The sequence below is a fragment of the Neopsephotus bourkii genome, unplaced genomic scaffold (assembly GCF_033783945.1).
Source record: "Neopsephotus bourkii isolate Nb327-2 ecotype Australia unplaced genomic scaffold, CSIRO-AGI_Nbou_v1 NB_1820, whole genome shotgun sequence".
Lineage (NCBI taxonomy): Eukaryota > Metazoa > Chordata > Aves > Psittaciformes > Psittacidae > Neopsephotus > Neopsephotus bourkii.
Window position 1 is genome coordinate 2,994,662 of NW_026902293.1, and position 17,946 is coordinate 3,012,607.

The window sequence follows — 17,946 nt, forward strand, 5'->3', positions numbered from 1 at the left end:
AAGGTGGTGAGATCCCTTGGTGACCCCTGAATGTAGTATAAGACTGTATCAACTCATTTCTGGAGGGTTTTGTAATTTCTCAGGCTAAACCAAAAAAAAAAAAAAAAAACAAAAACAAAATTGTAAGTATGACTACATCAAGACATTGATCAGTGGATATGATGGGATTAATTTAAAATTGAAGAAAAAAGACATGAAAATCTAGATGATCTTCAGTATAATGTATGATCTAGCTGAACTGACAGAAGCCCCAGAGGAAAGCATGCTTCAGGAAGCAAATAGAGATGGAGTAAAGGGAGTCATGAAATTCAGTAGCAACCTAGATAAAATGCTTTTAACATTTCACCCAGAGCACCATTTTCTGTCATCATGGAAAGCATGACTCTCAGAAAACACAGTGGATGGTCTACAAGGATTGCTTACAGCCAAAAATGTAAAAGCTTTTGTGAGTGGTTCTCTGTAGCTCTCCAGTCATATGCAAAGACAATAGCTCAGTATTTTGCAATTGATCTGAAACAACCAATGCACAACATGGAAGATAAAATGTACTACCAAATCCCAGCACTCAGTGACATATCCAGAACTGGCAACAATTCAAACAGAAATTATTTATCAGTAACAGAAAAAAAAATAAAATCTAAAATTATTGAAGGCAAACTTTTGTGAACTTTTGTGAAGTAAATTGTAATGGCTTACTGTCAGGAATGTTTTAGGTATGCCTGAATCTGACTTAGAGGAAAATAATGTGAAAAGTCTTCAGAACAGCCCTTTTGACTTTTTTCTTTTTCACTGTGTTGGCACCATGATATTTGTATACTTAATAAATCTTGCACATGGAGGCAAAACAGAAAATAGAAGGACTAGAAGAGAAAACATGTTCAAAACATGAAGAATTAATGGCATAAAGCAAGCAAAGAAACAAAACCATTTTAAAATCCTAGTTTAGAGACAGATCTAGTCACAAAACCTATCTAAAGCAGTTGCTGAAAGAACAGAGATCGTTCATTGCCTCTTTGTTGTTCACTACAGTAATGCAAATTTATGGATTCCATCACCCTTGATATTTTTTACTTGAACAAGAGAGAAACACAATTCTGTGTATTTCAATTCTTGGGCAAATATGGTGTTTAATGACCCTGCGTTTTCATTTTGTGTTTGTGTGCTAAGACATCACACACTCCAGCTGAAAAACCCTTACTTCTATGCCTTACAGCATCCATGCTCAGAATCAGAGCAGAGCCACCCCATCAGCAGAATGCAACCAGAAGCAAACTCTGATTTCTGCTGTGAGCAGCTTCATCTGCCATTTCTTTCAACTGTGAAGCACCCAGCTGGGAAATCAATTAGCAATCTCTCATCTCAGGTGTAAGCAAAACTGAGAAGCCGTCATTTATCCAGGAAGCAGCATCCACTGAATACTAGCAGCCAGCTCTGACTGTTGAGCCCAGAGCTGCACAAGGTGAATAGCAAGTGTAAAGTCTGCACTCCAAGAAATATCACAAACCCATTAAAGAAGAATTCAGACACTTGTTTTATCAATATGTGCAATTACCTTTGTTAAAAGCTTTGTTGTTATATTCCTCAAATGATAATTATCTTACTCTTTCAGAAATGAGAACATAAATTCTTGCAAAACATTAGTTTGCTAAGAATAGGACAAAAATATATATACTCACTCTTACTGTTTTATAGGGTGCAATGATGTTTCTTTCTTTAATGAGAAAAACCTGGAAGAGTAAGAAATGTCACAGTTTCAGTCCTTAAAAAATAATAAAATCAGAAGTACTGACAAATGCAAAGCTAGGAATGCTGCTTAAGCAAGCAAACACTGGGTTTCAATATCTTGCTTTAGCTACCCCAGAGAAACTGCAGAAAAACAATGACAATTATAGAATCATAGAATAATTAGGGTTGGAAAGGACCTTAAGATCATCTAGCTATGATCATCTAGTTTTACGATCATCTAGTTAAGATCATCTAGTTTTACGATCATCTAGTTAAGATCATCTAGTTTATGGCTGTTAACTGCAAAGGGGGCAAGTGTCCAATTTAGTTGAGGCTTACTTACATAGAATCACAGAATGCTTAGGGTTGGAAAGCACATTAAGATCATCTAGTTCCAACCCCCCTGCTATGAGCAGGGACACCTCACACTAGATAATGTCACCCAAGGCTCTGTCCAGCCTAGCCTTGAAAGCTGCCAGGGATGGAGCATTTACCACTTCTCTGGCCAACCTGTTCCAGTGCCTTACCACCCTCACAGCGAAGAACTTCTTATTTGTATATAACCTGAACTTCCCCTGTTCTACTTTAAGCACATTACCCCTTGTCCTGTCACTACAGTCCCTGCCGAAGAGTCCCTCTTCGGTATCCTTGTAGGCCCCCTTCAGATACTGGAAGGCTGCTATAAAGTCTCCACACAGCCTTCTCTTCTCCAGGCTGAACAGCCCTAAGTTTCTTAGGGTGTCTTCGTATGGGAAATACCTTCTCTAAATACACTCAATACACAAAAAAATGGCAACATAAGAAACCTTGACTACACAATACTCTTCACAGAAGCAGTTTCAAGATGAAATTAAATATACTGAATACTTTAACATGGTCCACAAACTTCTCCAGCATAGATAATATTAAATGCTTGAGTTCATTTTTGACTGCAGCAGTGCTTAACTAAGCAAAGCCATCAATTTTAGATACTGCTAAAGACAGATTTTACAAAGATGCTAGAATATTTAAAAGGATATTTCCCACCTCATCTCTGTTCTTTCCTGAAATGAAAACATGAACATTTTTTGGGAACTTGTATAGCTTTGGAACACCTATCAGCTGCAATTTATCAAAGTTTGAAGTATATTCCCTTGGTTAAGTATGAACATATCCAAATTAATCTCAACTTATGATTGAAGTTTCAACACAGTATTTCAGGACAGCTACCAAAAATTATTTTGTGGACATACAGCACAGTCCAATGTTTCCACAAAGCTGAAATGCAAGGATCAAGATGGCCTTGCCATTACCACTACACTCTCCATGAAGGAAAAGAAAGCAATACAGCAAGATCAAAGATGATTAATAACCAGTTTTATTTCAGCCTATTCTTTTTCATTCATTTCTAAAATTGCCCTAAGCACCACTATAAAATGCACAGTGTGAAAAGTTCACTTTATCAAATTAATGACTTAATGAAGTCATTAACAGTTTAATATTCCCAGCATCAACAGCTTCACATTAATGCTAAGTTTTTGACACTAATTACTTTTGTTTCCAGTTAACCCCCCACCCTACAACTCCAGCTTTGAGAAAGACACCAGCTTTGAGAAAGACAACATTAAAGAACATAACCTTGCTCATTTATATATCAAGAATCTGTTATATGCAGTTCTTACCTGATTACATACAACAGAAATCCCTCCAGATGTATCCCTAAAATGTAAATAAGATAATTGAAGTGATGGCCATTTCAGCTTTAAAAGGAGTTAAATATGTAACTCAAATTCACGTACTGTGTGAAAGGGTTCTTTGCTGCATTATCTTCTGGGGCTTTTATACTAATGCAGTCTCTCAGTGGTATCTGCAGGAAGTTATAAAAATACATACCTCTTAAAAGCTTTATAAAGAGAATCTTTAATTACCAAGAAATTGTAAGGTCACATTGCTTACCTTTATAATAGGTTGGATATTGTCATCAGGTTCAAAAATTATTGACTTTGAACAGATTTTTAGAGACCCTCTGAATTTTCTAAAAGGAATAATAAAAAAGAAAGTAGTCGTGTATGTGTTAGAGATCCACGAGACTAAAACAACTCTAGTAAATGAATGTATTAAGAGTTTTGTACCTTTCATCTCTGCAACCTTTATTTTTAATATGATTAGCTGTGTGCTGTTCAAAGTAATATTCTTCCAGGTTAAGAAGAAGGAGTGAAAACCTACAAATAAATAAAAAAATATTTATTCAAAAAGAAAACACTGTAACAGTTATAGTTCTTACAAAATTCTATAAAGTGTTTGGGAAATCGTCACCAATTTCTGTGCTGTGCCACATTCCCCCAAAATGAGTTAACTTTTTAAAAGAACAAACCCATATGGAAAATTTGTATATGCATGAGGAAGTTTTGACTGATGCTCTTCCAACATATATAAAGTTAGGTATTTGATTCTGTTCATATGCCTTAGGTGAGAACTGCCCTAACATGGCCAGGCTTTCCACCCATTAAACATTAGTTTAGCCCTGATCGGCATATGCCTGTCAAAATATGCAATAAGACAAAAGGAGAGGCAGGAACTAACTGCTTGGAATGGAGGAGATTAGACCTTTCTGAAGCAAAGCCAAATTACATTGGCTGAGCCACCCAATGGATAACCTCTGAGGAAACAATACCTTTCTCTGTAACCACATTTTTGCAGTTCCTCTATACCAGTGGCTCTTCAACCCCACAGGAAGATTAAGTTTATGGACTAATCCAATAGACAAGAAACTTCAACAACAACAAACAACAACAATAAAACCTCTGAAATCTTCTAAATTTAATTGCAGGATCATAGTAAGGAGGAGATAAATGCATGGTAGGAGGTAAATGCAAGTAGGCTAGATTAGATACATGAAACTTCTCTAACAACTTGACTTAAAAAACTGCTGCAAGTGATTAAAACACACCAACAATACTAACAGGGTGAACACAGGGTCACCTATGTTTTCAACTGTGGGCAGTGCAGTGTGTATTGGCAAAGAAGGAGGACCAGAAACATCTATCACTTCAGTTGGAAGCACACCAGCTTGTTTGTGTGCAGCAGTGGCATGATCAGCAGAAGCTCTTAGCATTTATTCACATCCACTCTTTGAGCTTTTTGTACTGTGTTCATGATGTGCTCCACAAGAAATGCCCATGACAATGCTAATAAACATCAAATGTCCCCAGAGCAGTAGTCAAACAGCAGTAAAGATGTCAAAAGTTCACAAAATGAACTGAATGTACTTAATAGCCTGCTCGTTAAGAAAGCATATTTCATAATAGAAAAAAAAAAACGGAGTTATTGGAAAGTACATCTTGTTCAACCAAGATTTGTGTTGTGACTGTTATATTAAACAGAACATAACAATAAAGGTTGACTGTAAATACAAGTAATAGTGGGTCAATATACTCAAAACTGCTTGTGTGCCCAAGACACTCTGTACTAACGCTCTGCTGCTTTTTCAAAATGGCATTGTCTTTACCACTTCTTTCTTGAAAACATGTATTTTACAATGCCATTAAGAAACAAATGATGTTATAATGTTACAAAACATATGAATTAGAACAATATATGCCATACAAAACTCCTTCAGAAAATTCACCATGAATCTCAGTCTCTTCAGCCTCTACCCCAGTTGCTGTTACTGTAAGGTTCTTGAGTCATCTCCAGTTTCCAGTAGAGTTACAGGGGTTATGCCTTCACATATCATTTCTCAAAAGACTTCAGTTGCCTTCTATTTCTCACCAAAGTCTGTTCTTCGAAATTCCTGCCACCTATGAAAGCATGTCTTATAAACAGGTGTAAACTGAATTTCTAAGTTTCTGAGGCCTTGGGGCTTTTGAAGGGGCAAATTGTTCTTTTCATATTTATTTTGCTCACTCACCTTCAGGAAGCTAAAACAGGAGGTAGAAACAGTCTACAAGCTAAGGGGGAAGAGGAGTATGAAACCATAGCATGTTCCACAGAGTTACCATAAAATCCCGTTTTTCAACACATCACACAGCTGAAATCATCTGGGATAAACTTAAAATTTTGGGGATTTTGCAAACTTCAATCCAGCACATACTACCACATTTTTGATTGAAAGCTATTTAAGAAAACTATGTTAGGATATATAAGAGAAATACACCATCAGAATGTTTTTTTTTCTAGTATAAGTATATACAATCAGTTTATTAGCCACAAACCAAAATATTTAAATAAAAAAGGTTAGGAACAAAGGTAATATACAAATTTATTTGAAATATATATATATTTTGAGATACATAGCGTATAGTGTAAATATACTATATACTGTGGTATATTTACATATATAAACATATATATGAAATATATATTAATATTAATATATATATTCTTCTACTCTCTTTTATCAGGGAACAGACACTATTGACATAGGGAACAATCAGCTTCACAGCAATGACTTTCATGGGCACACAATTTTTCTTCCAAGGAAACTGGTAACTTCCAAGGTAACGCCTGGTCAACAGAACTGATTTCTGAAGTTTTTCATTCTTGGTCTCTTTCCTTTGTCTCCACCCATTCTTTTGACAAACTCCCTACATTTTTATATTCTTTCTAAATCCACAAGTTGGCAGCACTGGTAGTTAATAGACTTCCCTTTTAAGTGTTTGGTAAATGCAAGAATCCATCTATTCAAGATAAGCCACGTGTTTAGATAAAAACATCGCCTCTGTCATTCACAGTAACTACAACATGATTACATAAGCCAAAATACATAAAGCTAGAGCTCTTTTTCAAAGTTTTCAGGATAACCAACCCCCGTAAACTACTGTATCTTTGTATTCAACACATTATCCACCAAATTCACCTTCCCAGAAGCAGAAGCTGTGAGCTATTGGGAAGGATTTGAGGTACACTTTGCCCGGCATACTCCTCACTCCTGCTGAATCAGATGCTTTCATGAAAAACACAACACAAGCTACACACAAAAACTCAAGATAAGCTCTTCACATAGGCTAACTAGGTACTGTGGGAAATTACAGGTTTCTTCCCTTTTAAATACAGTATTTAGTAGCAGCATCCAGTTTACCCTTTTGCTATTAGACTGTGTCTCTCCCATATGACTACTACAGTATCCAGTTAAAGCTCCTTGCTGGAGATCAGCAACCTCCTGTGCCCTAGTCTCATGATCACTTTCTGATCTCTGCTTTGCCATCTTAAGAAAGGTTTGTATTGCTGGCAGCTGTTAAAGCACTTTCTCCAAACACTGTATGTCATATAGGTCAAGTACATTTTCCACATCATTTTATCTTCACCCCACCATGTTCTGCACAGAGCCTTCCAGGTGGTCCTGCAGTCTCTTACTTGCAAGTCCATTTACTCTAACCACATGTTCAGGCTGATGAGTCACTTCTGCAGGCAGAGCCTGACATCAAATCTCCACAAGTACAACCACCTATCTCTACTCTTCTCAAGCACTCATTGCAACTGGGATGAAATTACAGCCTGTCCAAAGATCCTGTCACAAAAACTCCACTTTTCAAAAATCCACCTTTCTTGGCCGTAAAGTATCACACCCCTCAAACCACATGATTTGAAAGGTCTGCTTCTTCACCAGGACAAAGTATGTATGATCAAAGATACCATTAGTTAAGGCGAAATACTGCTATACTTTCTCCTGGAGTCCAACTGTTTTTATACACATACCAAGTCTACTTTTAACTCTTTTTCATGATACTGCCAGTGTGTTCCAGCTCCCTGGAGCTTTTCACATCTCTTTTTCTCTTGCTGTTCTCTTTTCAAGCTCATGAGAATACTCCCTCTTACCTTCACTTCTACAAATATGTTTTCAAGTTCTAGTTATGATACCAGAAGTGGAACAAAAATTTTCAGACTTGCATCTCAACTACTGGCTAGCAAAGACCGACAAGTTCAAGTCACTGCTAATTATGAACTTTGAAGATTATGAAGCATGATCTCTGGAATAACCTTCTGGACTCTCTCAATTCATCTCAGTCCTTACTGCTTAAGTATTTAAATTTCATTTGTCTGTGTTAATGATCCACAGAGTTGTTAAAAAAAGGAGTTTCATCAGATGTTACTAGAATACAGACAGTGCTTCTTATCTTCACAGAACAGACTTCTTCCATGTAAATAAATACAGCCACTGATAGCTATTGTATCAACAGGGTCCCTCTTGAGAACCATCACTACACAGGATGATACTTCAGGCTTGCCAGGAGGTTTAACAAGTGTTTACAGATAGCAAGAGATCAGTCTCCAGGATATTGCATGAGCAGGCAGGCACTGTGTTGTGAAGGCCTGAAAAACTAGGAAATCAATCACAACAACTATACAATTAAAGCAGCGGGGATCTTCAGCATACAACTAAACAGTTGGACTTCAGGCTGACTGTGTTCCAAAAAGCTTAGATAAGGTATTCCAAAGACGCTTGTGATATCAAGATTACTGACATATAAAATATATATACTATCAACCGCTCTGTAGTTCTACAACAGGAACCTGTATGCACACACTTAATGTGGATCTAAAAGAGTAATTGAATTCTTATGCACATGACAGAAAGGAAAAACCCGCAAAATCAAAACAAACCAGAAAACCAACATATAACAGTAGGAGGGGAATGCATGATACCCTATATGAGAAACCGATTAAATCTGTAACAGTTGAGAACTGTATGTTGGTTTTCAGCCACTGAAGAGCTGCATTGTTCCCTGTGCTATTAACAGCACATACTGTAAACCTACGGCTTGCACACTGCCCTGGAAAAACAGCCTGGATCACAAAGCCAATGTCAACTCAAGTAAGAACAAGCAAGTCTGGTCCCAGTCTACCCTCTCTTGCCTTTAAGTCTGACCCCAGGACATAGCCCCCCAACCCTCTCTTAACCTCAGCAATTAGGTGGGTAACCTGGTAGTTGTGGGTTTAAGAAAAATCAAAGGAATCTTCTACATTTGCCTGTTGTTCTGAAACTTTGTATTCCTACAACAGAAATATCATTTTGTCAATTCTGATACCAAACATCAGAAACTATTGTTTCAGGCAAATATAAGAGATCGAGTTTGAGATATTTTTCTTATCATCAGCAAGTGATTCATTTTAATCTATTTTCAAAATATGTAACCCAGCATACTCGAAAATTCCCAAGTATAAATAATTTAATCAGAGTTTATTAAAAATCTACTTAGAGAAGGGTCATGCTATATCTTCTTTTGGAAAGCAACTCAAGTATCCGTTGACAGAAAATCCTTTAAAATAAGCAATAAAGCTCACACCTTAATGTGTATTACAGGATATTTTTATGCTGGTCTCCTAATAAAGACATATTTCACACATTTATGTTCACAAATTTTGTGGTCTTAATGGCTCACAACAGACTGAAGTTAGTAAGCCACATCATGTCTTCGGGGATCATTTACCATTTTCTCTTGCATATTGAGCTCGACATTTTAGACTATTTTAAAAAAATATTATTTTAACAGTGAACATACAAGACAAATTAGACAAGATTTTCAAAGAAAGCTCAAACCACATGAAAGTACCTATAAAGGGCAAGAGTCTGAAAGATGCTTAATGCCTTATAATATAATGCCTTACAATGCCTTAACAGTCTGGTCTTTGTCCTCAAAGTCTCTCTAACAGCAAACAAGCTTTCAGAAAATGTCTAAGAAGATTGTAGTTTCTTAATACATGTGAATTTGAAAACTGGAATTTAAGGGGCTGTTGGGGGGGGGGTGTGAAGTGTGAGGTGGAAAGGGTAACCTCACTGGTCCAACCTAGCCCACCCAATTGTAATACCTCAAAAAAATACTTATACTTGAGGAGCCCATCCACTTCTGACTGGAAAACCTACCACATTAGCAAATAGAACACAAGCTTCTTCTCAGAGCAGTGGAGTTCCACCCAGAACAGTTCTGCACAGATTTAGTAACCTCAATCAGTCTATGGAAGGGAACACGAAGTACCAGCGACGGTACAACAGGAGGGGGTCAGACACAAGAACAAGGTGGCCGGCTCTGCTGTCAGAGACACAGAAAGAGGCAGTTTCACTTTCCAGGATGAAATGAATCGGTAATCACCCCTGCCACTAGGGCAAAACCTTGACCTTTACAGTGAGTGGAAGGGAATTTAGGCTGTTATATCTCAGGTGTAATTCAAACCCTGTATTCAAAATCAACAGCAGCAGCAGCAGCTTCGGGGTGGTGTGGGGGGAAAACACAGAATCACAGAATAGTTAGGGTTGGAAAGGACCTTAAAATTATCTAGTTCCAATGCCCCTGCCACAGGCAGGATCACCACACACTACACCGTGTCACTCAAGACTCCGTCCAGAGTGTCCAGGCCTTGAACAGAGGATTCACAGCTTCCTTGGGCAACCTGTTCCAGTGCCTCACCACCTTCACAGTAACTCCTTACTTTCTCCCACCAATACAGTTCAACATGCTAGGTAAGGGAACATTTTCTATTATAACAATTCACACAGCAAACAACTTTAAAGAACATAAGGAGCTTCCCAAGCCTGAAACATAAGGAAGACTGTTCAGTCACTGTTGTGTCTGTCTGTCTAGGGATGTATGCTGGGGGAGACAGGAGGGAAGGCAGTGGATAATCAGTATAATGTTGTCACACAGACCTCCACACCCTCCTCCGGATAATTTTAATGAAGGCTTTAACAGATTTTATGTTGAAACACCTTCAATTCCCACCCAGTGTTAGATGTATACAGAACCTGGTGGAGTACAGTTAATTAATCCTTTAACAGTGTATGACAGAGCTGTTTGAGCTCAAGAGGTAAGCAAGCACCTACACTTAAGGGGAGAGGTAAATTAAAGCATGCTAACATATTTTTGCTTAAAGACTAATTTCAGATTCCTGTATGTACTGTCCCAGAAAAATTATACTAAGGAGATCTGAAAAATTTATATGGAAGTGGTATGGAAGCTATTTTCTTGTGAAGTGAATTGGTACTGGTTTGAGAAGCAGCTTCAGGGGAAGACAAAAAAAAAAGAAAAAAAAAGAAAGGAGCCACGTACCTTGCCAAGAAAATAAAAGAACATAATATACAGCAGCAGAAAGATAAGAGTGACGGGGGAAAGGCTGGTAAATGAACAAAGCACTGAAGAACTCTGGTTGCTGTCTTCTAAATACAGAGATGAAAATTGTTTATTTTTGCCTTTTTCAAAAAGCTCCCATATAATTGCCACTTAGAAAAGAGCTGATGAATACAAGTCAAGAACACACCCAAGACATTCAGGAAAACCAGGCACAACACTAAGTAGCAGAAAAACATCTGCAAAATCACCTCCTATGATGTCATCCCCTACACACAAGGTTTGGAAATCCAAATGGTACCCAAACATTCCTAGCATTGTTTAGAGTATGCAACAAAGAGAATCACACTTTACAAACTACACCCTGGGGTTTACAAGTCCTGCCAAGATGCCATAAAAATATCCTCCAAATGAAGAGTTAATTGTATCGGGCTTGGTCTACTTGAGAATTTTACTGTTACTTTGCTTGATGTGCCTGTCCATCTATACTCCAGTTTGAAAAGATCTCATCTAAGATCCAACAACATGGTGGAAGGGACATAAAACAACAAAATAAAACCTCCAAGAAACCCACATTTGATATACCAGTGTCACTCAGCAATTGAATCACTGGACTTCTTCAAATCAGACACAGGAATGAATGTGCATTAACCAGTCTTTTGGCAAAATCATGTTTATACCACCCAGAGAAGGTACCCCACAGATCCTGCTTTGAATTCTTACAATTTCCATCACTTTAGGAAAGTGCCTGCTGGAAATGTACTTGGACACAAGTTGTCAAGTGACTGATCCAACACACCTTGAACAATCACTTGACATGATATGTGAAGCACAATCCTGATAATGGAAGGACATTGCTAAGGACGAAAAGCATGCTAGCCCAATTCAGCAGCAGCCCACAGCCGTATAAAACCAATTCTCAAATTAAACTTCTTCTTAATGAAAGCAAAGTATCTATAGACAAGCTGTAGGACTCGTTTGCTGACATATGAATAAAAGCCTTCATTATGTGTATTCATTATGTGAGATTAAGATAAGGGCACAGATTTCCAAAAAAATACCCAAATGCTGAAGCAACCATCATGTAAAAGATCCATCCAAGGGCCTACATGTGCTGCCAGTTGGTTGCTTCGTGTGAGTGATGTTCCTGGCAGAACAGATAAACGCCTCAAACAGGAAGCCAATCAACATGCAAGACAAAACAGCACAACTGTTATAGAGTCTCTGTATCAATGCCATGTTTGGGCAAACCAACAGAACTGAGAACTCAGTTATAAAGAGAGCAACAACCTCCTGAGCCAAACACCACACCATTCTATTTCAAGTTTTGCAATTACAATTACTTGTAAAAAAGGATTCCTGTTAATGAATGCTAAATATTTTAAGTATTAAATGAATTGGGTAAATGCGCACACACCACTTACACAAAAGGACATATCTTTAGCTTTCTTCACTCTGAACACCTGGGCAAACCCAGCGATAAACACAGATGAAATAGATACATGCTATGGATGAATTTGAAGGGAAAATTCCTGCCAGAATAAACTGTGCTCAGTAGAAACATGGATTTATTTAATCAAATGTAAAGTAAAACCTGTTCCTTGTTCTCAGTGTGCACACACAGGAGATTTCAGTAGTTTCTTGTTTTCTTCTATAAAACTGCTCACAGTCAGAAAAGCAGGTTTATATAACCAGGTATTAATGCAGTTCAACTAATTAGTTAAGAGGAAGTAATTTTTTCAGATCACTTAAAACCAATCTGATCTTGCTTCCCCCCAAAGCAAGTGCATAAGATGATTAACCTTTTGCCTACTAAGTTTCATGGTACTCTTAACCAGAACTTTTACAGCTTGTATTTTTGTAGTAGCAGCAACAGACCAACCAACCAGCCACACCAGAAATGAAGTTGCCATAAAGTTTCAAAAGGTCTTTGTCATCTCACTAGGAAGTACCTACACCAAGGTTACATAAATCATGAGAAGCTATGAAGCAGGAGTTGGTGTCTGTAACAGTTACCCAGTAAGCAAAAAGAAAAGCTCTCTGAAGCTACCCATCCAACTAAGTGATAAAGAGCTGGGGTGTTGTTTTTTTTTGTTTGTTTGTTTGTTTGGTTTTTTCTGTTGTTTTAAGCAGAACTGTGAGGAAAACAGGAGACAAAATTTGGTACTTCTCATTTGCTACTTCAGAGCCCCAAATTTTTTAAATCACTTGTTTTCAAGATAACCCAATTCAGAAAAGCATAGGAAGACAAGGATGGTGAAATACCTCATATAAGGTACAAAATATATAGCAAATTACTTTTATTTTACACATAGATATTGTTCGGCAAGTGGAAGAAACACTGCAGATATTTAGATAGAAAAAGGCTACCAGTGCAAATGAGAACTAAGACTTTCACAAAGTGCTCATATTACAAACTCAAATAAGATTATCCTAAAATGCTTCCAACTACGAGCAAAGAAAAACATTTCTCATTAGAGACCTTCAATAACTGCATATCAGTAATGCTGACACACATTGATATGTTGGGGTTGTTTTCAGGGCTTTTTAGAAAAGACTTAGTTCCCACTTGAGTTCTTTGTGACAAGTCTGATGAGTTTTGGCTTTTTCTCAGCTTCTCAATAAAAAAGGAGACTGTTTACATTAAATCCTTAACACAGCTAGTAAAGTCATTCTCACTTTCTGTATGTTTTTTGTATTTCAAAATTAAAAACTGTTCTGTTCTCTTTCTGCACAGGAAGTCTGTCCATTCTCCATGCAGCCCTTCATACACAACTGAAACCACAGCAGCTCGCCAATGTCTGTACTCCAAAAATACTTCAAGAGTTACAGTAGCTTCGCGGGCTGAATAGCTATGAATCAGAAATTATATTGACAAAGTGAGCCAAGCTCTTTGTCATGTGCTTTTCTCACCAACAATAAACAGTACTGTGTGACCAGCAAACCTGCAGCAGGAATTTGCACAGGGCTTGTACAGGAACAAGTCTCTCTTGTCCTGTGCCTGCTGGCTTCCTGGTACCTGCAATGGAGCCAGCTGGGGAGTCTTGGTCCTTCCAGAAAAGACACCCGTGTCCCTCCACTGCTTGACCCAGGCTGACCTATCACTCTCACCTCAGAGATTTCCCAACATGGCAATACTATCATAGGAAAGGGTTTTGAAACTTCATGACAAACCATATCTAGATAAGCCACATCAAAGAAAGCTGGACACTACCTAAAAATAAGAGAGTCGATTCAGGATATTCTACGGCACGCATGAGAAGCCTTTCTTGTATGTTCAGCTAGCCACAGGAGCGTAAAATACAGATTAGAGTCAGAAAGCAGGAATGGACTATTGAATTTAACACCTTAAAGAGCCAGCACAGAGTCTGTAATTTAAGGGCTAACGATACGCTATTATAATGTTCCAGGGGAAAAAAAAAAAATAAAATAACCTACACCCGTAGTAAAGCAGAGCTCCAAATCCATGCCACGAACACAACTGACAATAAACAAATAAACAGAAACCTACAAACGCTATTTTCATGCGATTTATGAAAGGCGACCAGCATTCGTATTTCCTCAGGTCTATTCTACGGCCTATCCGAGCCTTAACTCTCGGGAATCATTAGCCAGCCGGTTCGAACAGTAACAACACCGTCAGCAACACGCCGTGCCGCCGCTGCCCTCCGTCCCGGCGCTGCGCCGCGGCCAGCAGACCCTCTGGTGGCAGCCCCGCCGGGCCCCCGCCCCCCGGGTCTCCCTAACCGGTGAGAGAGACGGCGGCGTCCCCACCGCCTGCCGCGAGGCCAAGGCCGAGCGGGGGTCAGGGCAGCTCACCTCTGCTTGGAGTAGAGCTCCCGCTCCAGCCGCCGCTTGCGGATGAAAGCCATGGAGCCGCGCGGCCGAGGTACAGCTTCCACAGTAGGCCAGGCCAGGCTGGGCCGAGCCAGGCCGGGCCGCGCCTCGCTTCAGGGAGGCGGGGAGATCGGGCGGCCCGCGGCCGCAGGCAGGCAGCCGGTCCAGCGGGCCCGGCCGGGGGCGCCCGCCCCGTTTATATGAAGCGGGGGAAGGTGGCACAAGCTGCTGGGGAAGGGAAGCCAGTCGGCGCCGAGGGCTCTGCGCCCTCGCTCGGGCTGCGGTGTTTCTGCGGCCCTTCGGGGCCTCCGGGAGAGGCCGGGGAAGGGCCCGGGCTGCCAAGGTGCCTCAGCGGGTCTTGGCGGGGGGACCCACCTCCCACGGGAACGCGGCTGCCCAACCACACTCCCTCCATGCATCGCTTTCCTTAAGGCTTCTGTCGGTTTATTTTTACTGTGGCTGGCATGGAGATGCCACCCGTGTCCGCGGCTCATGGCAGCGGAGGCTGAGCGTGGAAATGCGGCCCTGCGGGGGGCTCGGAGAGTAATGCCCCTTCCGAGAGTCGGCCTCGTGTGCTCACGGAGGAAAGTGCACTCTTCAGTGCATCGCGGAAGACGCCCTTACTGCGTTTTTATTGCGTTTGAATAAAAATTGTAAATATAATGCTATTTCGGTGAGATTCCCTCAGCCCATAATGTGTGTGGCAGAGGTGAAGTTCTGCCAGGGTTTTAAAACCTCTGAGGGAGGCTGAGGTAAATAAAATCCATCAGTTTGTATCGCTGCTGTTGTATTCGAACGATTTATAATGTGTTTACTGGTTGTATTTTCTTGTGAGGTAGAAAAATACTGCTATTTGCATTTTATAAATAAAAATTATTCACAGAGGAAGTGCAATTTTCCACATAGGAATAAAAAGAAGTACAGGTTTGTAGGCCTCAAGTGATTGCCTAATGTAATCTCTGTGCTAAGGCTGAGTTGTGTATGTTGATAAGTGTAACTGAACACTTGCATTTGTGGATCCATAAACGTGAATTTGAGAAGTGTTGTATTTACTAACAAGAGTTTTGCTGATTGTCTTCCAGGGATCTCTTAGGAGTAGTTCACAGAATCTAAGGAGTTGAGAGATCAGTTTGGAAAACAGTGATATCCTCAAGAGCCATTTGTCTTAATTGATTTGTAAAAGCACTGATTTGAAAGAAAGCTGCAACACTTGCATGCAGCTTGTACAAATGTCTAACAACATTTATGAATATGTACGTGTCCTATATCCAACCTGAATTTTGTTTGCTCTGTTCCTTGCAACACTGTCAGTGGAAATTGACCCTATTTGTTAAGCTGTTCGCATATGTTTTAATAAATGTGTGTGTAAATATATATATATACAATTATTTATATGCGCAGATGTGCATATCATCTTTTCCTAAACTAAACAATTGTGTTCACTTTCCTCATAGACTGCACTCATAATAAATGATTTATTCTAACAGCTTTACTCTGGCTTCTTTTCAGTATGACTTTTGTTTTTATCTCAAGGCCCCTTATAGCAGTCCATAATTACTGCACCAACTAGAGTGCAGTAGTTATGTCCCATGTATTGCACATGAGAGGAACACCTATAAATGCATCCCGGAAATAACTTGCTTTTCTTCCTATGACAGAAACTTATTCTCAGAACTTTTTCTAACATACTGCCACCTAGTTCTCCACAATTTATGTCATCTGTTTAAGTTCTCAGGTATAATATTTTTGCCTTAGCCTTGATTTCATCCCAAGTTTAGACATTTATCCAAGTTATGAAATTGGTTTTGAATTTTGATTCTGTCTTCTAGCTCTTAGGTTGGTGAAAACCAGATTTTTTTTTGTTATATACATACATCAGTATTCTGTTGCCTCTTACAGATCACTAATGGAAATAGTGAATAGAACTGAAATGACTAACAGAACCATATGAGTTCTCACTGCAAATGCTCTCCAGGTTTGATTTCTGCAAGCAGCATGGCAATTGTTAGTGGTTTAATGAAAACTACATTTCCATGCTTTTTGTTTTAACAGAATTGTCATGAGACTGTGTAAGTTATATTAAACTCAAGATCTATGATACTTAACTGTTTCTCTTTTCTGCTGAATCACTAAAATTGATTGTAAAAAAGGGAATTAGACTAGTGTGAGAGCATCTGTTCTGAGCAAACTTACACTATCTTCTTCATCATGGAATTTCTTCTAGAATATCCATCAAGATAAAAATTAATCTGTACCTTTGGATCTACTTTCCTTAGACATACTCTGTCTTTTCCTAGTCTCCTTGAACCCATATAAGTCCTTTAGCAACTCAGAGATAATTTTTGCTATATTATTAAGTAAATTTCTTAGGCCCTATTAACCTGAATGTATACAGTTTAGATAGCTTTTAACTCATTCCTTCTGTAAATTCTGTGGTAAGATAAATTTAACTAAGTCTTTAGGCACTTCTAATCTATTTCCAGAGCATTTTCTTGTTGACCTTTATACCCTTTTTTACCTATCACTCATTCTGTACTGTAGGCTTTATGATTTTACTCTTTTTTGCATACTCTTTTATGTTACTTTTCAGTTATGTCCCCTTATTGTGACTTCTTCTTTGCAAATCCTTGAAGAGCTCTTAACGTGATGTTAGCACAGTCTACTTACGCTTCCCGGCTTCCTTTTGTTCACATCTCTATAGCTTGGTATTGTACGTTTAATTAAAAATGAGTCTGTTGTTCTCTGCAGAAAATCTAGGTTAGCTTTAAATGAGCTCAGGCCTAAATCAGAAAGGAGGTTAATTAACTCGTACAAAATGGCATGCTGTTATGATGAGCCTGCTTTTAGTACCTAGACTAGCTTCATTAAAGCTAGCTTAACTAGTTCTACATAACAATGCAATCCATATTTGGCAGTGCAGGCGTGCTTTTTCTTCCTCTTAGAGTAGAGAAGCCTATTTTGGTTAAATGTGTCATGATCACTTTCACCCAGTTTACCTTCTGCCTTTAAAATCAAAATGAGCTCCTCCCTACTGGTCATGCAATTCAACTTGGTAATGCCTCTCATAACTTCCTCTGTCCTGTGAAGCAAAAGATCATCCTTTAAATACTACAAGTATTTGATGGACCTTTTATGTCCTGCCATATCATTTTTCTAACTGGTACTTAAGTAGTTGAAATTCACTATTGTCTTATGGGCAAGATTTTTGAATACAAATACCTTTATGCTCAGAATAAGTCAGAAAAATTTACTTCCTCCTTTTGAATACAGCTATGGTATGTTACATAAAATAGACCCCAATCATGGCATACTTTTACTTCCTCCTGTTAATTTTCACCAAGAA

At 38.9% G+C, this 17,946-nt stretch overlaps 1 protein-coding gene and 1 long non-coding RNA gene across 4 annotated transcripts in view; one reads left to right on the top strand and one right to left on the bottom strand.

Moving 5' to 3' along the window:
* NSMAF (neutral sphingomyelinase activation associated factor) overlaps positions 1 to 14,762 on the bottom strand; it is a 37,782-nt gene extending 23,020 nt beyond the window's left edge. For all 3 annotated transcript variants that reach the window (XR_009723856.1, XM_061342925.1, XM_061342924.1), the window contains exons 1-6: positions 14,586 to 14,762; positions 3,837 to 3,926; positions 3,661 to 3,739; positions 3,504 to 3,571; positions 3,387 to 3,423; positions 1,677 to 1,727 (exon numbers count right to left, since the gene is read on the bottom strand). Coding sequence is in view for 2 of the 3 variants with exons in the window: in XM_061342925.1 (XP_061198909.1) it covers positions 1,677 to 1,727; positions 3,387 to 3,423; positions 3,504 to 3,571; positions 3,661 to 3,739; positions 3,837 to 3,926; positions 14,586 to 14,638 (378 nt within the window). In the remaining variant the exon portion in view is untranslated. The remainder of the gene's footprint in view (positions 1 to 1,676; positions 1,728 to 3,386; positions 3,424 to 3,503; positions 3,572 to 3,660; positions 3,740 to 3,836; positions 3,927 to 14,585) is intronic.
* Positions 14,535 to 16,095, top strand: LOC133206723 (uncharacterized). The gene is made up of 2 exons (XR_009723857.1): positions 14,535 to 14,655; positions 15,686 to 16,095. It is a non-coding gene; the product is annotated as an uncharacterized LOC133206723 (long non-coding RNA).
* Positions 16,096 to 17,946: the final 1,851 nt, after the last annotated feature.